Genomic DNA, 26,652 nt, shown 5'->3' on the forward strand with positions numbered 1-26,652 from the left:
GTTACTTGGAAATATGTGAAGGTAAAACATAGGAATTTATAGAACACTGGAGTTTCAGTAAACACAGCTCTTTGAGTCTGTACCACCTAATATTGGTTAGCTGAAAGAATATCATACCAAAGTTTGATTTTGTCAATTCTGTAGTGTCTAAACCAGCTGAGACTGTGATCTCCGGATGTTCCCCCTGGGGAAAGAGTTCAAGGTGCCGGACCGCCGGAGCACCCACTTCTGTCTTACTGTTTTGCAGTTGCCACACCATCTAGGGTATTTTTGTGGTACTCCAGACATCTTGGCCAAGAAATTCAGCTTCTTCAAGTGCAGCATTGGTCACGATACATTAATTGTGCATCTTCTCTGTGCCAGGCACTTGGGACACAGATACCAAGAGGAGAAAGGCGCAGTTCGTGCCCTTGTGATGAAGACCGGTGTCCGAAGGTGCTAACACCGCGGGCCTGCAGTAAAGCTGGCCGAGGGAGAGGAAACCTCTGAGCGGCATTTGATACACAGAGGCGATCATTTCCCACATGCAGTGAATCCCACCTGACGATCTCGTTGTATCTCATCAGCAGGGAGAGTCAGGGCTGATCGGATGGTGCACTTCTAACTTAAACACCGTCTTTCTCAAAAACATTGCTTTCGGTTTGGGAGCCAGTAATGTGGTTTGGATGTGGGGGTTAAGAAGGTCTACGGTGTCCTGCAGTGCCTCTCTGAAGATTTTGGGGGGGCTTTTTCGATCTAACAGTTTTTTGCTCTGATCCTGATTGAATAAACAGGCAGTGGAGCCCACTTGGCTCTTCTGTGTGGCAGAGAGGGTAATTCTACCCTCACGCCCTTTATGCAGACCCCTCGATGGGCACCGGAGTCTTCGTACTCACACAGTGCCTGCTCTTAAACTTGAAAGTGCAAATCTGATAAGGCTCGTGAGTTAGAGAGACTAGAAATCTGGGCACTGGCTGGTGCTCTGTTGTTTTTGTTTTGGGGAGGTTTTCTTTGGTGTGTGTTTGTTTTAATTTAATGGACCTAGGGGCTTTAGTCTAATAAGGAAATTTCAAACTGAAGACTTTATTTCCTCCTAGTTAAAAGCAAATCGTGGGGACCTGCTGCGGTCTAGAAAAAGAGTCCTGAATGGGGAGGGCCAGTTCTGTGCAGCCTGACTGACCAGATGCCAGTTGTCCAGCCCTCTGAGGCTCTGTTTCCTGACAAAATGAATAGGTTGAGGGCGCCTGGGTGGCTCCGTCGGTGAAGCATCTGTCTTCGGCTCAGGTCGTGATCCCAGGGTCCTGGGATGGAGCCCCACATCAGGCTCCCTGCTCAGCGGGGAGTCTGCTGCTCCCTCTCTCTCTCTCTGCCTCTCCCCCCTTCTCGCGCGTGCACGCTCTCTCTCTCTCACTCTCAAATAAAATCTTTAAAAAAAATGACTAGATTGAGTGAGTGGTTCGAGGGTCCCGTCCAGGGGATGAGAAAGAACATTTGGATGGAAGAAGCTGCATAAGCCAAGGCGTGAGGTAGAAATCCAAATGAGCAGAAGCCCAAGATAGTTTTGAGTGGAGTTGCATGAACTCCCCCGCCCCTGTACCTGCTCGGTGAACTCACAGGAGGAGAGGATCGCAGCCCGCCGCGGAGTGTTCTGAAGGGCTGGCCTGCAGTGTTGGTTTTTGGTAGAGATTAGAGAAGCCCTGGAAGGTTTGTGAGCTGTAGGCTGAGGGCATCAGGGCCATCCGTGGAGAGTGGGGTGCATGGATCTCTATCCTGGGAGAGGCTGGGCAGAGCCGAGCATCGGCGGGCTTGCTGTGGTCTGGCTGGGGTGCATACAGGCTTAGACCACCGCTTGAGCTTTGGGGCTCCGAGTGGTAGAACACACACCGTGATGGCTGATGGCAGGTAGAGGGAGGAGAGAGAAGGGGAGACACTTCGCAGGTGTCGAAACTAGTTACCTGGAAGGCATTTAGGGAAACGAGAGTGGGGCCTGTTTTAGGGCAAAGAGATGAGCTTGATTTGGATGCTTTAAGGTCATGGTGCCTGAAGTCTGGGGAGTCTTAGAGGTGATTGGAAATTTGAGTTAAGTTGAGGGAACAATTCAGAGCTAGAGATGTAGATTAAAAAGATTTCATTTATTGAGAGAGTGAATGAATGTGAGTGGGGGTGGGGGCAGAGGGAGAGCGAGACTCTCAGGCAGACTCCCCGCTAAGCGCAGAACCTGATGTGGGGCTCAGTCCCACAACCCTGGGATCATGACCTGAGCTGAAGTCAAGAGGCAGATACTCAACTGACTGAGCCACCCAGGTGCCCCCAAGAAATTATCTTTGTCGGTCTTGGGGCAGTGCGTGCGTGAGATCCTGGGAGAGAGAGAGAGTAGAGAGGAAAGCAGAGGACCATAACAGGTCATCCCCAGGATGTCTGAGAAATGGAGGTGTGTTTTATTAAATACTTCTAAAGGAGCTAATTACGTTCATAAAATTTCATGACCCCATTCCTTCCTTTAGGGCTTATCTTTATTCTTTCCCTCTTGTAAGTGAAGATGAAATCTCACTTTTGAAAATGTCGGGACTCATAGGACGCCTGAGTGGCTCAGTCAGTTAGGTGTCTGCCTTCGGCTCAGGTCATGATCCCGGGGTCCTGGGATCCAGCCCTGAGTTGGGCTCCCTGCTTGGCAGCGAGTCTGCTTCTCCCTCCCCCTCTGCCTGTCCCCCCTGCCCCCACCACTGGTGCTCTCTTGCTCACTCTCTCTCAAATAAATAAAACTAAAATCTTAAAGAAAAGAAAATATCAGGCTTCAGAGACTACAATTCCCACTTGGTAGGTGGAATTCTTGTTCCCTGATTGTAGAATTAATCTGGAGTAGATCAGAGTTCAGTTACAGCAAGGCACTGAAACTTCTTGACACACATTAGCCATTCCCTTGGCATGGGAAAAACAACCCAGCTTTGAATACATTGCTTGCAGCAGCTCTTGGCTGGAGCAGCAGTCTTTATCTCTTGTCAGCCTTGGTTTCGGTGTTGGCTCTCTAGGAATGTTCCTGATTGTAAAATATCTTGTCTTGTGAAGATGAAGTCAGCCCCCCACCCCTGACACCTAGGGGAGCCTGAGCCAGGGAAGGAACTGTGTTTTCAGACTCCTGCTTGGTGGGAACCACTGACTGACTGCTCGGCAAGCCCTCGAAAGTGGTGGAAGCAGGTGCCCGTCTTTAAATGAAGCCCTAAGCCTGGGAATTGGAAGTCTCACTCTGAGCAGTGAGGACTTGCTCCCTCTGTCCAGTGCTCGAATCTTCTGGAGGGATGCTCAGCATTCCTCAGGAAATCCATAACATTGCACATAGCTCTAATTGAAAGGTGTTTATATTTGCAGCAGAAATCTTTCTCCCTTTATGTTTCACCACCTTGCCTTCCAATTTGTGAGCAAGAGCCCTAATGCCTCCTCCCTGAGACTGATTTGCAAAGGCTTCCGGGCATCCCCTTCCGACACTGAAAGCCCTGTTCTCCATTCATGGAATTGCAAGCACCTTGTGACTCTTACTGCTGCTGCTTTTAAAGTCTACTAAAACTGAAAGTGGAACTTTATGTGGCCCAGTCAGTGGGAAGGTTGGTGAGGCTGTGACCCCAACCCCTTAATGGAAGGATGACATTTCTCCTAATGCCATAGGCTTTTTGTTCCTTTTCATTCTTTTGGTATCCAGGCCGTTCTGCTGGCTTATCCTGAGCTTATGGTCAACTAAAATCCTTAAATCTTTTTCACATGAACTTTTGGCAAGCTGGGTCTGCCCCATGGGTACTTACTTACCCTGCTGGGGTTTCTGGTTGGTTGGTTGGTTGGTTTTTTGTTTTTGCAATTTACATATATCACAGTCTTAACATATGTTCCTGATGTTGGGATTTTTGTTTTTCTTGTTTTCATTCTATATTCTAATTTATTTTTATAGAATAGTGGAATTTTGGAACTGGAAGTGGTTTTGAGAGTACTACAGCCTATTCCCTTCAGTATGAAATGAGTCAACCCCTTTAGGGAAACTGGCCATGGAGGTTTGGTTGGATCAGATTTTCTTTCGCACACACTAGGAAGGTGGGGTGGGTCAGGGAGGAAGAGAAATGTTAGCTGAGGGCTGGGCACTGGTTATGAATGCAGGCTTGGGTTACTTCTGTGTGCAATTTTATACTCTTTCATTTTTGTCTTGTGTGTTTCTTTTATTGATTTCCTTCATCTCTGAAAGCAGAAAGAATTAGCCACTTAGTCTACTTTTGTGGTTTGGCTAGGATACAGTCTGTTTTACAAACACATATTGAAGTTATCTCACATTTATAACTTCTGAGAAAGCCAAGGAGCAGCAAATAGTATTGTTATTGTTACAGTTGGTATTACACAAAGTTAAAATATGTTAAGTGGAAAACAGATTAGACTGGTTCTAACTAATATCCTTTACTAACCAAAGTTCTGATTTGCCTGTTGATCAAGATTAAAGAAAAGGAATGGCTGCTTGGTGAGAAGAGTTTATTTCAAGGTAAATTGATATGCGAGAAAAGACCTATTTCTACTACTGATCTGAGTGAAGTTCAGGATTCCTGAACATATGTAATAGGTTTTATTCAAGAATGCAGTCCGTGTTCTAAAAGCTAGTGTGGTGTGTTTAAAAACGGTACGTAATTGATTGATTTATGACATCCCAGATTGTGATTGAGTCTGGCAGTCATGCATTAGTAAGTTTAAATTTCAGACATTTGCTTGGCAATTGCCGGGGACCTCACTGATACTGTGACAGGGCGGTGACAGGGCCGTGACCGGGGCTGCTGCGTGTGCCGGAGCAGGTGGCATATGGCACCAAGGCAGAGCCTGAGATCAGCCCACACCTGGTTTCCCAGAGGCTACCACACACGGCTTGTAGTATGCGAGGGGGAAGGACAGGGTTTTGGCTTTGAATGATTGGAATGGTGCCTTGAAAAAGGCACCGCAAATGTGAGGGGGGTAGCCTATGCTAGAAATGATTTTGTGTTTTAAAAATTAATACTGCTGTTGTCAGGGGATTCCATACTGTGTCCACAAATGTCATAATTTGAATTACATTCATTGCAGTTCCTAGGAAGTAGCGAGAATATTTGTCTGGTTAATAAGGTTAATGGTTATCTAAACTCAAGTTTGAACTGTCAGCTTCATACAATAGACCAGTTCTTGCTATTATCACAATTTTGATTTAAGCTAAAATTTTTGTCTTGAGTAATTACCTAGGCATATAAAAGGACAGTCTTGAATATTGCTGTTAGACTGTCATCTAAAGTTTTTAGTTTCTATAGATGTTTATGTTTATTTTTCAGATTGTATTTCATGACTTAAAGGCTTTTGTATGTTACGTAGTGAAGCATTTGGGGCCACTTAGCAGTGTATGCCATTTCACTGGTACTATTGAAATAATTTATCATCATATATTTACAATGACAATTTTTTTTTCCCTCTCCACTCCCAAGTAATTTTGTCCCTGGGAGGCCTCGTCTAATAACAGTAGAACGTAATCGCTAAAATTTCTTAAAGTTTAAGAAAAATGCACTTTTTAAAAAATGAAGAATAATCTTTAAGATTACAAAAGCATTACATGGAAAATTATAGAAAAATAACCTACTGATAAGCAAAGATAACAAACCACCGCATTCCTGCTACCCAGAGACTACGACGGGCAGCCCCTCCAGATCTTTTCACATTGTATGTCTTTGGCTGAAAATAAGTAGAAGAAAGAGCCGCTCTTGAACACACGCTGCCTTTTTTTCAGTCTGTTGGAACTTGTGGCCAGAATGCCCAGGGGACTGGGGGCTCAGCCGGTGGGGCCACGGCACACCCGCTTCTCGGTCCTCACCGTTTCCAGTGCTGGCTGGACAAGGAAGCAGCCTTGAGGAGGGTGAGAACTTGCTAGATTGTAATCCTAGATTGTAATCTGTGCTCAGGTTTCTGGAGGTTTTTTGTCCCCATGGGTGGGTAGATCTGCTAACCTGTTGGCTCTCCCATCCGCTTGGTTTCGTGTTCTTGCTGCCGTGTTACCTTCTGGGTGTGGTTGATTTCCCCCTTCTCTGCGTGTGCGTGCCGCCACTGCCCCGAGCGGAGGAGGCTGGGGGGGAGGCCTGTGTTTCTCCCTGCCAGCTCCTTCATCACTCATGATGCAGTCTGGGCATGAGGACCCCCTCAGCATCCTCCGGCCCATCGTCCTCCCCTCCTACTGTGGCCCCCTCTAGCTGCTCTCCTCTGTAAGGCCCTGTGGTCCGCTGGGAGGCACGTGGGCCCACCCCCACCTGTCCCACCCGGGGCTTGTAGGCAGGCCTGGACAGACTGGGTGCCGGGCCTCTCCTCCCCACTGCCTGCTCCCCAGCAGTGGGTGCTTCTGCACTGTTCACCTGCCGAGCGAGGCTGCTGTCACTCCCAGGGCCTCCCTCGCCTTGTTTCCTAAATAGTGTCCCGTCTCAGCCCCACTCCCAGTGGTGACGTTTGCGTACAGCCCTGGTGCCCGGCGCAGACCCCGACCCAGGAGCGTCTGCATGTCTGTAAAGTGGAAATGCCTTTCTCAGAGGCTTGATGGGAGGATTCAGTGAGATAATTTGTGTGAAACACAGTGTCTGACACAGTTAGTGCCAGGAAGTGGTGTTAGTTCCTGAGATGCTGTATGAACTTGATACAAGTGAAGGTGTCCGAAGTTTGGCTTTTCCTCCTGATAGTGTGCACAGGGTTATATGAAATATGGGGGCTGGACCTGATTTCTCTACCTGATTTTAGGTGAGGTTAGAAAATAAAGCCCTTTCATTGTTCCTTTCATTGCTATTTAGAGTTTACCTATAGCACTTTGATGTATTTCAAGTAAATATGTTTAAATTGAGTTTAATTAATATTACAATATCCACTTTGAACGTTAAGGTGGAGAAATAGAAAACTGCCATTTATTTTCATCCCACATTCAAGTTGTGTGTTAAGTAAATGCTCTGACAAGGTCTGCGTGGCCCACACAATGAATTAAACACTATTCTACCTTTACCCAAAGTGTGGTGTGGGAGATAAACTCAGTGTGTTGACCTATGTGACAGCAGAGGGCCAGGTTCCACGGGAACCTGGGGAATGGAGCAGAGGAGATGTTTGAGCTGGATCTGGAAGAATGGGCAGGTGGTAGTGGAGAGTTGGTGGAGGGACATTCTAGAATAAAGGCTCCTCTGTTGTCAAATGTGAGCCGCAAGCCAAATAAATTTCCTGAAATGAGGATTCAAAGGTATTTATTTTGTCACATTTTTCCTCTTCTCCCATTGGCAGGGATAATATGAAGTTTACAGTAGAAAATAATCTTCCATCTGTTTGTTTATTAGACTAAATTGTCAGATTCAAGGACTAGCTGGGCAGTAAATCACATCAGACTTAAATTTGAGTCTTGGTAACATTTGAAAAGAGTTGTAATGTTTTTATATTGATGAAGAATTTGCATTATGTAGAAATTAATTCCATAACTCTAACTAATGGACACTTGGGTTTTACTCAGTTGGAATTTACTCTCCATATTGATGGCTTCATTCCATTTTAATTTCTCTTTGTAGATTTTGATGGCTATAGCTTCTGGTGCAGCTTTCCCACTTTCAGTTGGATTTGCGTTTGCATTGGCATGGTGTGATGGCTTTGTTGCATTATTCATATATACAGTAAATACGCACTCTGGCCCCGGGAGACATGCCTGGTGGTGGTGGTGGTGGTGTTATCTTTGAGTTAGTTGTATGTACCTGTTTCCCTCTGCGCTTCCTTTAGTCCATGGGATCTGGGGTGGGGGATGGGGTGGTCCATGAACTAGGGGAAAAAATTGCATCTTTATTTTTACTGACTTGTAGCTAAAATTTAACATTTCCTTCAATTATGAATTCGGTCATCAAATCCAGTAGCATTAGCAGCTTCTGTGACAGTAACATCAATAAAATCAGTTATTTTCATATTGCGTTACAGTAGTTATACATTTTTTAAAAAATTTCTTTGTTTAGGGGCACCTGGGTGACTCAGTCAGTTAAGTGTCTGCCTTCAGCTCAGGTTATGATCCCAGGACCCTGCTCAGCCGGGAGTTGGGGCCCCCTGCTCAGCCGGGAGTCTACTCCTCCCTCTCCCCCTCCCCCCACTTGTGAGCGTGCATGCGCTTTCTCTCTTTCTCTCTCTCAAATAAAATGTTTAAAATTTTTTCTTCGTTTGAGAAAGAGAGTGCATGTGGTTGTGCATACACAAGTGGGTGGAGGGGCAGAGGGAGAGAATCCTCAAGCAGACTCCCCGTTGAGTGAGGAGCCCGATGTGGGGCTCCATCTCAAGACCCTGAGATCATGACCTGAGCCAAAACCAAGAATCTGATTCTTAACTGACGGAGCCACCTAGACGACCCTACAGTCACACATTTCTAAAAAATACTGTGGATGCGCATCATTACTGTGAATTACAGCATTTATTTGACTTGCCTCTAGATCGTGTCAAATATGGTAATAAGCACATGCTATATCATAATTATTTGGATAATTCCCTTTTAGTATCATTAAGTGCTTTTGTATTCTCTTGTATTCTATTTTGTACATTTAAAAACTTCATTCTGAGAAGAGTCCATAGGCTTCACTATGCTGTCACTATGCTTGTCTGAGACACAAGTTTAGGAACCTCTGCTTTGGTCCCTGGGATGCATTTGGGAGAAGAGCATGCCAACATTTGCTTAGGGAAGATTGGTGGGAATGTGGGATATGTAACAAAAAGCTGAGATCCCGGCTCTCACCTGAGATGCCCACTAATCCCATATAGTCTTGCCTGTTGCTCCAACCCACAGGGGTACCCAGTTCAACACAACCTCAGTAGCTCTGCTGGTCATCGTAATACATGCGTGCTGCAAAATAGGAAGGGTTAAACTTCATTCTCTGTAGTCTTTAAATAAAATATGCTAAATGATTCCCATCTAAAAATGGTGAAAATAAAAATAGCTTAAGTGTTTAAAGGGGTCAGCCTTCAGCTGTCTAGAAAAGTCTTATAATCCAGAAGGACTTAGTCCCACTGTTTCTGGTTTACTATTTTTACAGCATTTGTTCTTCAGCAAATACTTGTTCGCATACACTCATACACTGTGTTGGAGATACTACAGATTTATTGTGGTTCCCTTCTAAGATCTCCTTGAGATATTTGTCATCACTGAAAAACCTTAAAGTCACTACATTTTTTTCTTTTTTAAGATTTTTTTTTTATTAGAGAGAGAGTGCGTGCACGCATGGGGTGGGGGGCACAGGGTGATGGAAAGGGAGAGAGAATCTCAAGCAGATTCCTTACTGAGTGTGGAGCCCGACAAGGGGCTCAATCTCAAGACCCTGAGATCATGACCTCGGCTGAAACCAAGAGTCAGACGCTCAGCCGACTGAGCCACCCAGGTGCCCCACTAAATTTTTATTTTGAATTGCCATCATACATTGAGCAAATTTATTGAGTACTTGCTGTGTGCCAGGCACTGTGATGGGCACTTGGGGCTACATCAGTGAACAAAATAGACAGTAATTCTCTCTGAGAGCAGACATTCAGGCATCCAGGTGCCTTATGCTCTGAGGTCGGTGGAGCTGTTCTGCGGGCTAGAAAAACTGCTTGCCACCCACAGACCTGTGTATTTTTTAGGCAGTGGTTTCCACACTCTGTTTCTGTGGGTCATTGTGATACCTCAGGGCTGGCTGAAGGAGGGGAAAGGAATGTTCTGCTTCTCCAGCTCCATTTTAATCAGAGCATTCCTGATTTTACATATCTGGGATTGCTGGAAGGTTGGGTTGGGGTGAGGTAGGGGAGAGTTCTTCTGCCTACTGGATGTTTGGGAAGATGGTCAGATTCTTGATGTGACTGGCATTATCTGTTTGCTGGCTGGTATGGAATAAATTTTTGTCTGTTCTGCACTGAAAGGCCGTTGGAATAATAGCAAGCCCGTTGCCTTTGGGCACTGTTACTTAAGGTAAAAAAAAATTTTTTTTTTAATGGCTTAATACAACCATTTATTATGTAGGTGGTTTTGTGGGTAAGGAATTTGGGAAGGGCTCCGCTGGGCAGTTTGTCTGCCTGGCTTCCTGTGGGGCAGCGAGGTCTAGATGATTCCTTTCCAACGTGGCGTCTTTGCTCAGGTGTCTGGTGGGTCAGTGGTACTGGGCTTCTCTTGCTGTCCAGCTGGGGCCTCGGACCCCAGGGCTGCTTCATGTGGCTTGGGCTCCTCGGGTACTGTCACTTTCCTAGGGAGTCGATCTTTTCCGACTTTGTAGACATGAAGGGAACAGCTAGCAGTCATTGGGAGTGAATACGTGCAAGGCTTTATACTAACAACTTTCACGTTTATTGTTTAGTTTTTATCCTGCAAGCCCCACTTTGATAGAAGAGGAGACTGAGGTTCTAGGAAGTGGGTGACCTGCCCAGACGTGCACGTGAAGTTGCAGAGGCTGGAGCCTCTGTCAGCATTTCCGGTTACACAACTGCCCCAAGGATCTGTCGGAGACTCACAGCTGCTGCTGCGTAGGAGCCGGGGCTGACTTTCTCCTCAGAGTTGTGACCTGCAGCGGAGAGGGTTCCCTTCTGTCTTCTTAGGGCCGATTCTGTTTCAGTGTCTGCTCCTAGAGGCCCGTTCCCTGCCGTGGGATGCTCCTCTCCCGTCCAGCAGGCAACACTGGCTTCATTCTCATAGTTTCCACTTCCCCCCTACTCACCTCCCTCCCATAAAATGTGCACACACACCATACTACTCGAAAACAACAAATAGGGGTCCCGGCAGTTTTTTTCTTTTTTTTTTTTTAAGATTTTATTTTTTTTAGAGAGAGAAAGCACACGCGAGAGAGGCAAAAGGAGGAGAGGGGGAATCTCAAGGAGACTCCATGCTGAGCGCAGGGCTCCATCCCAGGACCCTGAGATCACGACCTGAACCGAAACCAAGAGTCGGATGCTTAACTGACCGAGCCATCCAGGCGCCCTGGGGTCCAGGTGGTTTATGCAAAGAATGGGATGCTCATCACACGTTTGCCAGAATGGCGTATTGGGCAGCGTTCATAACAGCTGGCATCAGGTTCATTGGAACTGGATCCTGAGTAGGTTCAATTTTTTTGGGGGGGTATTCCTGTGTGTACAGTGTTTCAGTGAATGAATCGATGCTGTGGTTATCAGGAAGGAGTGAGATGCGTCTCTAGGGGATGACCGGTCCCTGCAGTATGCCCATGCTGATAAAAGTTAGTTGCAGAACGCTGATTCCCCACACACGCTTTTTTTTTTTTTTTTTTTTTTTTTTTTTTTTTTTTTGGGTAAAGGAAATTAGCATTTGGCATAGGCAAAGAACCACATGTCAGAAAAACCAAACTGTTCACTGTGGCTCTTTCTGGGTTTGGGATTATATGGGCAACTTTGTATGCTTCTGTATTTTTCTTTTACGTGGATGTGTATTAAACTTACTAGAAATAAAGAGGACTAAAGAATGCATCCTGCTGCTTTGTTTAAGAAGGAGGCGGTTTTACATGGTCCTTGAGGTTGGCCCTTTCACAGCAAGGTGAGATACCACAGCCTGGCCAGGGCCTTGATGGGGCCCAGCTGAGGGTCCTGACCTCAGCCCCTGGAAGGGAGGAAGAGGTGGGGGCAAGGTGTTCCTCCTCTCTGTCCCTTCTGTGTAGGAACCTGCCTGCAACATCTTGATCTCTCGGCTCAACCTGGAGACGTCCGCCCAGTTGGCCCAGAGGCACGGTGGCTGGTGCTGACTGGGAGCCGAGGTCCCAGGGACTGGGGTGCAGAGTGCACGTATGTAAGAGGAAGGCATCCCAGAGGGGAAAACATAGCTTTATTTTCCTGTTAAAACAAGCGGACAGGGAGGGGAAGAATTCGAGAGCAAAGCCTACATTTTTCAGTATTTGGCCTCCATTCTGATAAACTGATTCCATTCAGTGTGTTTTAAGTACACAAAGTCCGATTGTAAGATGCTGTCTGTGAGCCTCACGTGTTGCACGTCATGCTGAGAAGTTTCTGATTTGATTACAAAGACTAGACCGTGTGGCTTAGGGACGGGTGTGTTGATGTGCTGCGTGGGCGGTGCTGTTCGAGCCCGGTGCCCAGTTGCTGAGGTTCTGAGCACGGGTACAGCCTCGGGGTTGCCTCGTTACTGTTGGCTCTGAACCCTGCACCTGGCGGAGGGAAGCTCTCCTTGATCCGTTTGGTTTCTTTGGGGGAGGAAAGCCTGTACCTAGGTCCTACCCTTGAAGATCTGGTGGACACTGGAAAATTCCTTTGCTGTGTTTTCCATTGAGGTGGATTCTGCTCACAGGTCAGCAAAGGAGGGCCGTGGAGCCCGGAAGCAGGGGCAGGGCCATGTGCTGTCCCAGGGGCCCCAGTCGCTGAGGACTGGCTCCACTCCAGCTGTAGCGTGGACTCTGGTGCAAGGAGAAGAAAGTTAAGCTTTGGAGACGAGCAGAGTCATCTTTGAGTGGCTCCTTCAGACCTGTGTGTACGGCAGTGTGTGGATACTTTGTAAATTACCCACGTTTTTTTGGTCCTATTCCTTAGTTCTTTCGTGTATTGTATGTGATTACAGCCCTTTCTCATTTAATGTGGCAGGGAGCAGAGAGACTTGGGAATAATGTGTAAACAAGTCATTCAAACGTGAAATCTACTTTGGCTCTTTCTGAACATTTTTTGATGTGATCTAAAATTTTATATGTTCCCCCTTTTTATAGGGAAAACAATTGAGTCAGTTGGACTCCCTGAGGGTCTTTGGTGGCTCATTTTATTGTAAGGGTAGAGTTTGGTAAATATTTGAATCTTCCTATTTGCTCTTGATAATTTATTTGAAATGTACTCCATACTGAGATTTTGCGTCTCTCTATCTTCTTACCCTTTCTTAGCACTTCTACTCCTGTAGTGTTGGCATTCTGCTTTGTTGAGTCATTTGTCTATTTCTTTATCCCCTCTGTCTAGATTGTAGGTTACCTGAAGAACAGGATCTATGTGTGATTCATCCTTGTATTCACCATAGAATTTGACGTAAAATGTTTTATACAGTGAACAGGACTCTTAGTTGCAGCTGATAGACACCCAGTGTAAAATGGCATAGTCAAAAATTTATTAGCACAAGAATCCCAGTTGATTGGCTTCAGGCATGGCTGGATCCAGGTCCTCGAACATCAGAACCATCATTCTCACCCTCTTCCTTCCATTTTCTTCTTCCCTGTCTTTGTTTCACCTCCTCTGGAACTACCTAGCATGGCTTTATTTGTGATAGCACCAGAAATTCCAGGCTTATGTCCTCAGAATTTTAAGTCCAAAAGCAGGATTTCTCAACCTGGGCAATACTACATTTTGGGCAAGATAATTCTTAATTGTGGGGGGCTCTCCTATGCATTGTAGGGTGTGTGGCAGCATCCCTGGCCTCTGCTGACTAGATGCCAGTTGCAGCTTTTACCCTCCAGTTGTGACAACCCAAAATATCTCCAGACATTGCCAGATGTCCCCTGGGCGGGGGGGATGGTGATGGGTAGAATTGCCCCGGGTTGGAGAACCACTGGTCTAAAGCCACAGCAAGTTTCTTTTTTCCACCAATTCCTTAGAACACATAGGCCTGCCAGTCCTGGTCTGGACTGGGTTATGTGACCAACACTGAACTAATTCTACTGTGGGTGGGGTAATAGAATATGCTGGTTGGTTTGGTCTGGGGTTGCCAGTCCACTTGTTAGCTGGGGCTGGACCTGTCTGTGCCATTGAACCACTGGAATGAGGGTGGGGTGAGGCACTACTCATTATTAGGGGAGGGGGCACTGGATTCCATGTAAGACCAAAACAAGAAACTCCCGAACCAAAGCCAGAAAACACGCGGACCCTCCCAGGAACTGGGAAGTCTTTTTGAATTGAGAATGAAGTCTTGGTGTGCTGGAAAGCGATGTGTCTTGGCATCAGGAAGGTGCTGTCCTGACTCTTGAGCTTATTACCTGGGTAACTTTGGGCTAGTTTTTTTTTTTACCCTTTTCTCAATCAGATTCTGTCATGCTTGTGAAAATGTTATTTTTTTCATAAAGTTTTCATTGATGTTATTCAAACAGAATTATACATAAATCATATACTCAGTGACTTCAAAGTTTGAATAATCTCATACAGCCAGTGCCCAGATGAAGAAATGGAACAGTCCAGAAGCCCCACAGGCCCACTCCCAGTCACTCCTCCTCCAGAGATAATAGCTATCCTATCTTTTGTCATCATAGTTCAGTGTTGCCTGTTTTTGAAATTTTGCAAAAGTGGAATTCTACCATGTGATTCTGTTCTACGTGTTGTTTCTACTCAACACGATGAGTATTTGCCCATGTTGTTGCACATAGCATAGTTCGCTTATTCTCCTCCTGCATGTTTTTGATTATATGAATATCACACATACTTGTCAGTTCTGTTGCTGGGCAGTGTTTTGTCTCTGGCTTTGGCTGTTAGAAATGCTGTAACCGTCCTTGCATGCGTCTGTTGGTGAGCCGGGACACGTGTCTGTCCGGGATGCCCTGGGTTAGGGCCCTGGCGCCTGCACTAGGGGCTTAATTTAGCTTTTAACTGCTCTGCGTTTCTCAAAGACTTTTGTTTTGAGGCATAAATGAGAACAGGTGAAAAGACTCGTGTCTGTTGCCCGATAGAAAGTCCAGATCTCCTGTAAGTGTTTCATCTAAGATGAGTGATTTGGACATGAAAAGATAACATATGGGCACTTGTTAGCTTGAAAATCAGTTTTCATAAGTTTAATGTATTTGGCCCTGGATGATTTTAGGTAGAAGCAAAACTGTATTGGTGCCCAGTGTTTTGGCTGATTTTGCTGTTTTATGAACAAATACATACTATATGACCAAATATTTTTTTATTAATGATCTCTCAGTGGCAAAATTTCAAAAGGGCGTCATTTATAAAAACTGATTGTGGTGTGTGTCCTGGAGAAGGAACCAGCGCTTTGTTTAATGTTTTTTCCTAGTACGTTTACATGTTTATAGTTCCCTCTGCCTTGTAGGAAAGGAACCCCAGTGTCCCTTTACAAAGATTATGTAACATGCAAAACTAATATGGGGGCTTGCCATGATTAACTGAGAGTTCATTATATTTGTGAGCATTTCTTAATCTTTGAGAGATTATTTTGTCTCTTTTTTTTTTTTTAAAGATTTTATTTATTTATTTGACAGAGAGAGAGACAGCCAGCGAGAGAGGGAACACACGCAGGGGGAGTGGGAGAGGAAGAAGCAGGCTCCCAGCGGAAGAGCCTGACGTGGGGCTCGATCCCAGAATTCCGGGATCACGCCCTGAGCCGAAGGCAGACGCTTAACAACTGCGCCACCCAGGCGCCCCTGAGAGATTATTTTGAAGTAAACTTTGATCAGAATTATACAGTAACATTTTTTTTTTAAGATTTTATTTATTTATTTAACAGAGAGAGAGAGACAGCCAGTGATAGAGAGAACACAAGCAGGGGGAGTGGGAGAGGAAGAAGCAGGCTCCCAGCAGAGCAGGGAGCCTGATGCAGGGCTTGATCCCAGGACTCTGGGATCACGCCCTGAGCCGAAGGCAGGTGCTTAACGACTGAGCCACCCAGGAGCCCCCCGTACAGTAGTATTCCCCGTACAGTAGTATTTCTTATAGGGCATTCACACCTATGTATTTAATGAGCTGAGACTTCAGAGATGCGGTGAATTTATTTGCAAACCAAATTTGCCCTTAAATAGTATAAACAGCCTGTCACATATCTGTGTGACAGTTTTTTCTTTTGGTCTTGGCTAGTTTGTTCATCTCCGCCACAAGCATGGTGAGGATCTGTGCAGCTGGGCCGTGTCAGTGCTGCTAAAACACACAGCTTGCCAAGGCCCTAGTCATCCAGTAGGGTTTGGGTATAATGCTGTGGGGACAGGGTGAGGAGGGAGCGTTCCTTACCTTAGGACACGAGAAAGAACAGATGAATGATAGATATATCAGAGATGCTGCCTGTCCGCACTGCCTAGCGCTCGTGGACACTGCAGATGCCAGGGCCCCACCTGCAAACAGGCTGCTTCGTCGAGGCTGGGGTGGGGCAGGTCTCCCTGCTTGAGTGGAGGGCTAGTGCATTCACTGAAGAGGGTTGGACTTTGAGGACCTAGGTTCGCAGGCTGAACATGCAGTGATTTATTCCATGATCTGTCAGTATCTATGCTAACCAATCAAAATGTTTTGACTTTTAAACATTGTTTTAGAGAAGTCACAAAATAATTTTACAGTCTCCCAGATTCCCTTCTCTCTCTTCCTTGCTTACCGTCTCCCACCCACGTTTGTTAGCTCCTGCAGCTGTTAAAACACTGAGGTTGAATTCTTGTCTCATTGTTTTAAACATTTGTAGAAGCATGTTGGTTTTGACAAAAGGTTGTAGTGAACCTTTCAAATGATTGTTTTGGAGTCGGATGCTGGGTTTTGTGTTGCAGAGACTCTTTTCATGGGATCTGAAAGCTAAGAGTGTGTCCCATTTGCCATTTCAGAGCTAGGGAAGCTGAATACTACTTAAGTTTTACATAAGAGTGAAGATCAAGACCCACAGGATAGAAGGAAGAGGATGAATGAGGTGGGTGGCCCCGTGTAAGGGCCCGCGGTCATTAGCATTTCCTAGGTGCCGATGCTGCCTCAGTCAGCGAATGAGCGCGTCTGGTCTCTCTTTCGGGAAGACCTCACCCATGAGTCTGACCATGGGGCTAATGGTAAGCGTAAAGCAGGAGTTGAGGCATTAGTTTACCCTGGGGATCCGTGACCAACAGGCAGCTAAGAGGCCTCTACTCAGGACCCACCTTCTCCACACATTCAGTCGCTTTAGTGCTGTTTGTGGTCTAGCATCTGCCACATTATACTGGAAATCGCATATTTAGAGTGTCTCTTATTTCCTAGACCGCGAGCCTCTCAGGTCAGAAGAATCCCATCTTACTCACCGTATGAGGTGTATTCACGTCTCTGTGTTGAATCTAGTCTCAACAAGCTGTGCTCTTGGACAACACGGGAGCCCACGTGTGTTGTATCTGGATGGGGTCAGACTCCTGTTTTACTCTCTTTAAATAATTTAAGTTGTGAGCACTTGTAAGAAGATATTGCCTTAAGTGTCTTGTATAAAATTTAAGACACGTAAGATAGAGGAAATACTTGATTTAATTTCATTTTCTTCCCCTATATTTACCTTGTTTCTGACCAACGGATGTAAAAACCACTCCTTACCAACAAAAATGAAACACAAGTCTGTTCCTTCTGGAAAATAATTATGCAGAATAGTTTTCTCTTAGAAGTGCTTGTTTTTACTTTTTGCTGTGAGAGAACATTTCATCCAAGGGACAAAGCACAGCGTGGTCTGCCTTATTTTTGCAGTTTGGTAATGTTTTACTGTTAAATAACAGGAAAAAATGCTAAAGTTTTATATACAACTCCAGGCTTCTTCAGACTCATTTAATATTTATTTGTTACCAGTTGGCAGCAAAACAAAAGTATAAATGTAAAGTAAAATGACTTTTCATTCTAAATACTGTTTTAGAAGCTCTTTCCTCAGTCCTTGTGTGTAAAATTACACTTGCAGTGTGTTTATAATCCTTTAAAATCCCTAAATCCTTACCAAAAAAGTTGACCCAAATGTTTAAATAAGGACTTTATTTACAGAAATAAATGTTTCTAGTTCTCTTACACTAAGTATCATTTTCTGGTGACTTATAGAAACAATATTCACTTAAGCTTGCTGCAGAAACAACACGCATATGTACTGTGATACCGTGCTTTTTTAGTATGTGAATTCAAAAGAGGGTTGTTTTGGTTGTGAAATAGTGCAGATTTACTTTAAAAAGGAGCTTTAGTATAAACTCAAATAGGTTGACAGAAGAGCAGTTTAATAAATTTTGTCAGAACTGGGCCTTTTTTTTTTATTATTGGTGATTCATTTTAATTAACATGTTTTTGTGATTCCCAATGTAAAAGGAAAAAAAAAATCTCAAACCCTTATTGAATTTATGCTAGTATAATGCTTTTCAGGTTCTTGTTTTTGCTGTAGTTAGCTTTGATTTACTCTATCTGCTTATCTGGGATCAGAAATGACGTAGATATTACTGCTGTGACTATACTAAAAAAAGATTTTGTTAAAAGTTCCCAGATCGTATCAGTGGAAATAAACTCCAGTGGTCTCAGTGTATTTGCCCTAATGGGGTCAGTGTATTTGCAGTAAATATTGTAATTTGAAGTTTATGTTCTCAGAGACTGCAGTTTTACCTTGAGACACTTTTCAGTTCAGTTATGCTTATTTTAGGGGTTACTATTGACATTTCCCCCTTCTTTATTTTTACATATCTCTCTGAGCTGCCAACTCCAGCAGCTGCTGGTTCTCAGTGGCCCCTCTCCCTTGGTTGACGTTCTGACGTCATCCTTGACGCTCTGGTTCCTCCTCCTCCACCTTCCATTCCTCAGTTTCTTTACGTCTGAAACATTGGTGTGGCCTGTGCTCCCATGCCTGCCTTCTTCTTTTACTTCGCCTTCTTCTGTTCCCAGGGGGCAGCCACTCTTGTGCGTGAGCTGCTGACGTCGCAGTCGACATCTCCTGTCTTGGACTCCAGGCCCAGCTGCCCAGCTGCCTGCTGGATGTTTTACTTTCAGGTCCTCCTGGTCTGACTCAACATGTGCAAAAGCCAAACTCCTCACGTCATCTCCACAAAGCTGCTCCTTCCGTGTCCCCTGCTCACGCAGCTTGAGGCCGACTCTGCAAGCCACGTGCTGGCTTCCATGCCCTCGACTCCCCCATCTAGATAGCCGCCAAATCTTGTGTATTCTGTCTTCCAGAAGCTTTTATTCAGCCTTTCTCTTGACTCCCGTCTTCTTCCAGGCTCCCCCAGACCCCATCTCAGTACTGTAAACGTTCTAACTAAGCATCTCTTGGGGGCCCCGCTCCCCGCCTGGGCAGGGCCGCCTTGCTTCCATCCCCTGTTTCTGGGTCCCTACCTCCTGGCATCTAGTGATACCTAGAGAAAAGTTTGGAAATACAATGAAGTAAATGACTCTGTCCCCTTGTGCGACAAGTAACACCGTAGGTGAGTCCAGGACAGAGTTAAAAGCATGGAGAATTCAGGATTTCCTCACAAGTGGATATTATGCCTTCATTTCTCCAGGTCTGTTCTGGTAAAGGGAACTAAACTCTCAGTGCAGATTTACAAATGTACACACAGGTGGAGTCCGTTTTTTATTGAAAAAGTCTCCTGTTTTACTTATGATAATTTTAAAACATTGGATTTTTAACCGTTGACAATTTATGGCTGAAAATACGTTTGGCAATATGCTGTCAACTATTGTGAGATGGTTATATTCTTGTCAGGACCCCAGTGGTTCTTTTTAACCCCCGCTGTCTCCTTTATGCCCATGTTACAGTTCACCAGAGCAAGGAGTGGGGGCACTGGGCTTTGACGCCCGTCTCCTACAGGTTGTGATTAGTGTGTAGGAAAGGCTGGCCGTTCGAAAAAATTCCACAGCCTCAACCCTGACCAAGGTTGTGATTTGCTGTTCAGCCTCTCCTGACCTTGAGAAGTGGGGGAACAATCAGATTCTACTTTGTGTCTTCTCTCTGTGCTGTTTACTATTGAGTCACCATAAATTCACACGACTCACACATTTTCTCTGCACTTTGGTTACGTAATGAAAGACGCCATTACCTCAGATGCAGTGGAAGACCCAGCATATATAGAAATGACCCTTACTTTAACAAGCCTCAGTAGCCTGTGTAAGACTTCTGTTCAGAGAGTAAGTTTCACCATGGGGAAGATTCATGTGACTCCTGAAAAAATAATTTCATAGAATTGGTCAGGAAAGTGGTGAGGTTCTTTACTTGCATGAATTAGTTATTTTTCTTTGAAAATTCTTTACTTCTCAGAAATACCTTTTACCTGAAAAATCTTGCAAGGTGGGTTGTTTTTTTTTTTTTTTTTTTTTTTTTTTTTTTTTTTTTTAAGAAATGGAGGCAGTTCTTGTCAATGTCCTATAGTGACTTGTTGGCAAAGGTGTGAGTGGAACCTGGGCTTCCTCCCTCCCTCTCCTCTCTGTCCTGTCATCTTTTCTATTAACCATTTTCAGGCTTCCGTGGGATGTGTTGTCTGGCAGTGGGAGAGTGTGCTGTTGCACAAGCAAGTAGTGCAAATTCATGCTTGACAGATGTTGAAATTTTGGTTTATTTAGTATTATTTAGCTCCTATACTTCAGTAATCAATTTTTAAACTATAGCGTATACCTAAATATATTTGAACTCTTTGCATGATCAGATACCTTGGAAGGATGTATCATAATCTTTACAGCAGAGGTACCAACTTTAAGACGTGCTTGATGTGCAATCACAGAGAGAAAAATCTTTTGAGTCATTGGGTCTTACAGCATAGAAGCATATGTTTTAAATCTACAACCATGTCCCTTTACTGTATATGTTGATCTTCGACCTGAATTGTTAACGGGTTTTTTGTTGTTGTTCTTTCCTCTATAATGTTGTTAGAAGACTTCGAGCCTCTGGGTATCGGGCCTTAAATTGAATTTTCTTACATAGAAAAAAAGGAAAAAAATTGCTTTGGGTGTTAGGTCATAACGAAAACCAGGGCCTTCCTTAGGAAGATTGAATTCATGCCTGTGTTTCGGTATCGTGGCTGTAGCTCACCTGAGTGACCTCACAGATCCTTCCTGCAGTCGCAGATGCATCTTCACGTCTGCTGCTGCCTCGAAGGCTCTCGTCAGAAGCTCCTGATGAGACGTGTAGCAGTAGGGACGATAACAGCACACGAGACCCTTTTGTTCATTCTCTTGATCATGGCTCTGCGTGGAACCCAAAGGCTCTGGAGTCTGTGTGGGAAGAAGCGCAGTTTGTTGCCCTGATAATGACACTGTCTTGGTTGCTCACTCCTTCGTTAAAGCCTCCTAGCTCTGTAGTCAATACCGGTCAACTGTTAGGAAATAGAGAACTGACTAATAAATTGCCAGTTATCCTTGAAGGAAAAAATAACAATGTGATTTGAAGAAATGTTTTATAGATAATTTCAGTCGTCACTTGTCATCCTCATCCCACCCATTTATTGTGGAAGACTCTCCAAGATACACTGCCATGACATCTAGAAAACTTGCATCATGTTTTGGTGAGCCACATTGGAGACAGACCTCTTAGGGAGGTGACAGCAGCTGCAGAGAGGACCTGGCTTTGCCGTGGGACTAACCCGGGTTTGACTCCGAGGCTCGCCACATTGGGCTGTGTGTCCGTGGGCTAGTCACTTAACCTTGTGGAGTGTTGTGGCCATGCGAATCCTCTAGCGTAGTCCCTGGCACGTCAGAGGTGCTTAATAAATACCGTTCCCCTTCTCCTGTGTGTGCAAGTTGTGCATTTCCCTCTCGTGGGAAGGCGTTTGCGGTCTCAGATTCCCCATGGGCTCCTACTTCAGGACCCGGCACACGCAGGGGGGAGGTCGGGGAGAGCAGAGTGTAGGCTGCTCGTATATTCGTGCCGTGTGTGTGCCTTGTGGGAGCACTGGCTACTGCGGGTTCCAAGTAACACTCTCCCTTTCTTGGCAGGTGCCGGAGATCATCAGCTCCATTCGCCAGGCTGGGAAGATTGCCCGCCAGGAGGAGCTCCACTGCCCGTCTGAGTTTGATGACACGTTTGCCAAGAAGTTTGAGGTGCTCTTCTGTGGCCGGGTGACCGTGGCCCACAAGAAGGCTCCTCCGGCCCTGATCGACGAGTGCATTGAGAAGTTCAATCACGTCAGTTGCAGCAGGAAAGCCGAATTCGACTTGGTCTCCCAGAATTCTGAAACCCCAAATCCCGCGGGAGGCCTTTCCTTCTCGGATAAGTTCCGATCTGTGCTGCAGCCGGTGGGGAACGGGGAGCAGGGCCGGAGGCCCATGCGCAAATCCTTCTCCCAGCCGGGGCTGCGCTCTTTGGCCTTTAAGAAGGAATTTCAAGATGGAAGCCTGCGAAGTAGTAGTTTTTTCAGCTCCTTTGAGGAAAACGACATTGAGAACCACCTCATTAGCGGACACAATATTGTGCAGCCGACAGATATTGAGGAAAATCGAACTATGCTGTTCACGGTAAAATATCATCAAGCCCTGGGCTCATCCTCAGTGTGAGATAACGTGTTCAGTCTGCTTTATTGAGGAAAGGATTCATAGCAAATTGTTTGGGATTTATGCGTGAATCCATGTATTTTTATAGTGAATAATCCTTTTCTTAGGATAAAATCCTTACTTTAGTCCTAGGCCTTTAAAATCATCGTTGGAAACCTAGAGAGAGTCCATCTTCTATCCTTGTTTGTTTTTATCTCTACCCATCCCTCCCCCCTTAGTTGAAAGAGACCTTTTCAATGGAAGGAACAGGGCACATATGTAAGAGGCCCCCAAAAGGATTTTTAAAATGTATATTAATTTCAATGATATATATTCCAACAAAATCTTTTAGTTGGAAAATATTCTGTCTTTACTGTTTCTATTAATTTATAAAACATTTATCCTTTGTTAATCAGGATAATTGGATTTGGGGATAAGATGATATTTGAAATTTGTACCCAAACTGAAATAGTAGTTTAGCCACCTGTTTTTCTCGAAGAGGTTTGGTAAACTGATAGCCAAGTGCCAGGAAAGGAATGGACAGGGAATCTGTCCTTGGCACTTGGGGTTCCTGGGTTCTGTGCTGCTCTGGGCTCCTCTGGATGGGCTTGCCCTCCTTGGGAGTCCCCAGGGCCTTCCCAGCTGTGAGCTGGCCTCTGATGATCTAGGGAACTGATTGGTTTTTGGCCCCCTTCTAGAATGTCGTGACTGGTATTCTAGAAGAGCTAAATTACTGGAGGTGTAATGTTCTTGTGCCTAACTCAAGGCAGAGAGATGGCCGATGGGTAAGGAAGCTGCTACTTAGGTTAAGGCGATGCTGGATGTAAGCAGGTTTAAGATGAAGATGATGTGTCAATGGGTTAATAAGACTTTTCTTCCTCTCTTTGTCGTGTATTGGAAAGAGTGCTATGTCGGCACTCAGGCCTGTGCTTTAGTCTGTGATGTATATTTTAAAAAGAAAAATTCTTTCGTGTCATTGTGAAAGCTGCTCAGCACATGTATGTTCAAGTTTTTAATGTGTGACTACTGTATGCAGGGTCCCTTGCAACATGCTTGCAGTAACAGCAGTGAACAAGGCAGCCATGGCCTCTGCCCACGCCGAATTTAGGTTCCAGTAAGGGGGACTGACACCTGAGTGTTTGAGTAATTGTCTCATTACAGTTCTGGTCAGTGCCACAAAGGAGAAGTAGAAGATGCTGTGAGAACATCTGGGGATTCCAGGAAGGCTTCTTGGAGGAAGTGATTTTCACTGAGCAGAGGTTCAGTGTGGCCAACTAGATATTCTTCCAGCTGGAGTAACCTGGGTTCAGGGAGCAGCAAGTGAGAGGCCCTGAGGGAGGGATGAGCTGTTGCAACAGGGTCCTCCCCTAGAATGGAGTTGATCACGCTGACACAAGGTGGTAAGGCAGTGTTAACTATACTAATGCTCTAACTTTAAGAAGTCAAGTAAGTAGTATTTAAATGCCTAACACATAGTTATCTCCTCAACAAATGGTAGGTTATTTTAACAATAATTTTAAAAGACTTTTCAGTAAAACAGTTAATAGAAAGTGTTTTGGAAGTTTCAAAAGAGGAGCTTTTGTTTTCTGGAAGCTTTACTTTTATAGAAACCTCACTTCCTTATAAAGGGGAGATGTGGCCTCTGCGGTTTCGTTGCTAACTTTTGGATATTTGGGTCTTTGATCTCAAAGAAGACCGCTGTCTTATGTGGGTAAACGTACTAGCAGGTGTCCTGGGCTACCCGAGATCTGTAGGGTCAGCCGACACCTCTGGAGATGATTCTCCACAGCAAAATAGTCAGAATCTTACAGGAGCTTTCCCCTCTTAGTCTGTATTTTCATAGGTCACAGAATGAGAATGTTTGTATAATAACATTGAATTCAACTTCCATGAAAAACTAGTTTCTTTTTTTGTCTTTTAAGATTGGCCAGTCTGAAGTTTACCTCATCAGTCCTGACACCAAAAAAATAGCATTGGAGAAAAATTTTAAGGAGATATCCTTTTGCTCTCAGGTAAATGGAGCTGGGTTATTGGCTCATTTGCATTTGCATTTTTAATGAATTCTTCTATCTGTCATTCAGCAGAAGTGCTTAAAGGTCACAAGATGTGTGCCTTCTAGGTATACTTGATTTGTGATCTTGGCATTTCTCCTTTGATTTGCTATATTAAGGCAAAATATACATATAATTTTGAAATTGAGAAGTTCACTGTTAGCAACAATAATCTGGAGAAAATAGATGTACTTTTCTTTTTTCAGTTATTAGTGGTAATGTTCTGTAGTCACAAATTCCAGTTGTATATGTGTGGGTCTGCATACATGTCTTATGTAGATATTCATACATACAAGTATTTTTAAATTGATGCTCATTTCTACTTTATAAAAATTCTTAATTTCTTTTTGGGTACGAGTCATTATTCTTCCTTAAAATAGTGAATCTCTTTAGGGATGTTTTCCTCAGAATACAGTGCCTACTTGAGTTCTTTCTTGATAATCTCCCAAGGTGTGTTTCATAGATTTTGGAGAATCAGTTATAGTGAGCTATGTCAGTTGTACTCAGGGTCTTCCTAGCAAATAAGAGATCACTTAAAGTTATTGTTTGGCTGTATTTTAAAACCCTGAGTTCTTACTTCCTCGCTTCCATTTTCTCATAATTAATAAGATGTAATGAAAATCTCATTGCTGATTTATAACATGATCTACTTAAAAAATCCCTTTGAAATGTGAAATAAAGAATGTTTTCCCAAAATGTGAAAATAAAGAATGTTCCTTTTATAGTTGAATAGGGAACCATTAACAAAATTAATTTTTCTAAATCCTATTCCCCGGAGAACGAACGTCTAGCATGTGCTTACCTTGCTCAGGGAGAGCATGGATCGAGATGCCAGGGTATGTCAGCGATTGCCCGTTTATTGGAAAATGTTCAACCTGAAAGTGAGATGATCCACAGAATTTAATGTCGATTTGTTTTTTCTATCGAAATGTTAATGTTTAAGGTTTGCTTTTTCATGTAACAGTTTTATTATTTCCTGAAGCATGCAGCTTACACGTGTACATGATGACCTGAATTTCAAGTTATCGGCACTCGTATCTCTGCATGTTGGTGCTTTCTGGAGACACTCACATATTAATATTTATGGGCTATGTCTTATCTGCATCAGGGTGCCTCTTAGTTGATACTTCCAAAACAAGTTTACATATTTATTCAGAAGAGCTCTTAGGAAACTATGGTGTACAGCCTTGGCCTTCATATCGTACATGTAAAAGCTTCTCTGTTCTTTGTATGATTCTTGACTCATTCTTCAGACCAGTGTACTTCAGAACTTACCTGTCTGTTCTTGTAGGAGAGTACAAATATGTTTTAAATCTTTTTTTTTTGAACCTTTGTATGCGTGTGTGCATGTGTATGTAAAGTTGTGTTTCCTCAATAATCTTTTGTCTTCTTTTGATTTTCAAAATAATTTTTTATTCTTTAGTATCTTGGCAAAGTTCTCATTTTTCTGTGTCCCCTTTTCTGTACTTCCTTTTAGTACTAAAATGAACATTAAAAACTCTGGTTTTCAATTCTTGTATTATGGGGGTAATCAGAATAATATTTTAGTAGAATGATGTTAATCTTCGTATTTGAGAGATATTTGTAGATATTTAAAGTACCTGAGAAAATTGTGTGGAATCACAAAAGACCCCAGATAGCCAAAGCAATCTTGAGAACAACAAAAGTGGAGGTATCACAATCCCAGATTTCAACATATGCTACAAAGCTGTAGTCATCAAAACAGTATGGTACTGGCACAAAAATAGACACATAGATCAGTGAAACAGAATAGAAAGCCCAGAAATAAAGCCACAATTATATGGTCAATTAATCTATGCAAAGGAGTCAGGAGTACACAGTGGGGAAAAGACCATCTCTTCAACAGTGGCACTGGAAAAACTGGACAGTTACATGCAAAAGAATAACACTGGACCACTTGCTTACACCGTACACAGATACAAACTCAAAATGGATTAAAGACCTAAATGTGTGAAACGGGAAACCATTAAACTCCTTGAAGAAAACACAGGCAGTAACCTCTTTGACATTGGCTATCGCAGAATTTTCCAGATACCTCCTCAAGCAAGAGAAACACAGCCAAAATAAACTATTGGGATTAAAACAAAATAAAAAGCTTTTGCACAGAGAAGGAAACCAACAACAAAATGAAAAAGCAGCTTACTGAATGAGAAAAGATATTTGCAAATGATATATCCCACGAGGGGTTAATATCCAAAATATGGAAAGAACTTACACAACTCAACACCAAAAGAGCCAAATAATCTAATTAAAAAATGGGCAGAGGACCTGAATAGACATTTTTCCAAAGAAGTCATACAGATGGCCAAGAGACATGGAAAGATGGCTCAACTTCACTTATCATCAGGGAAATACAAATCAAAATCACAGTGAGCTATCCCTGGCAAGGATGTGGAGATAACGGAACTCTTGGTACACTGCTGGTGGGAATGCAAACTGGAGCAGCCACCGTGGAGAACAGCATGGAGGTTCCTTAAAATATTAAAAATAGAACTACCATATGATCCAGTAA

At 44.0% G+C, this 26,652-nt stretch overlaps 1 protein-coding gene across 10 annotated transcripts in view; it reads left to right on the top strand.

Annotated features, from left to right (window-relative positions):
• The window catches only part of TBC1D1 (TBC1 domain family member 1), a 224,117-nt gene that overhangs the window by 85,590 nt on the left and 111,875 nt on the right, over positions 1–26,652 (top strand). For all 10 annotated transcript variants that reach the window (XM_044387658.3, XM_026508719.4, XM_044387659.3 and 7 more), the window contains 2 exons: positions 21,535–22,053; positions 23,991–24,080. In XM_044387658.3, coding sequence (XP_044243593.2) covers positions 21,535–22,053; positions 23,991–24,080 — 609 coding nt within the window. The remainder of the gene's footprint in view (positions 1–21,534; positions 22,054–23,990; positions 24,081–26,652) is intronic.

The sequence above is a fragment of the Ursus arctos genome, unplaced genomic scaffold (genome assembly GCF_023065955.2).
Source record: "Ursus arctos isolate Adak ecotype North America unplaced genomic scaffold, UrsArc2.0 scaffold_9, whole genome shotgun sequence".
NCBI lineage: Eukaryota > Metazoa > Chordata > Mammalia > Carnivora > Ursidae > Ursus > Ursus arctos.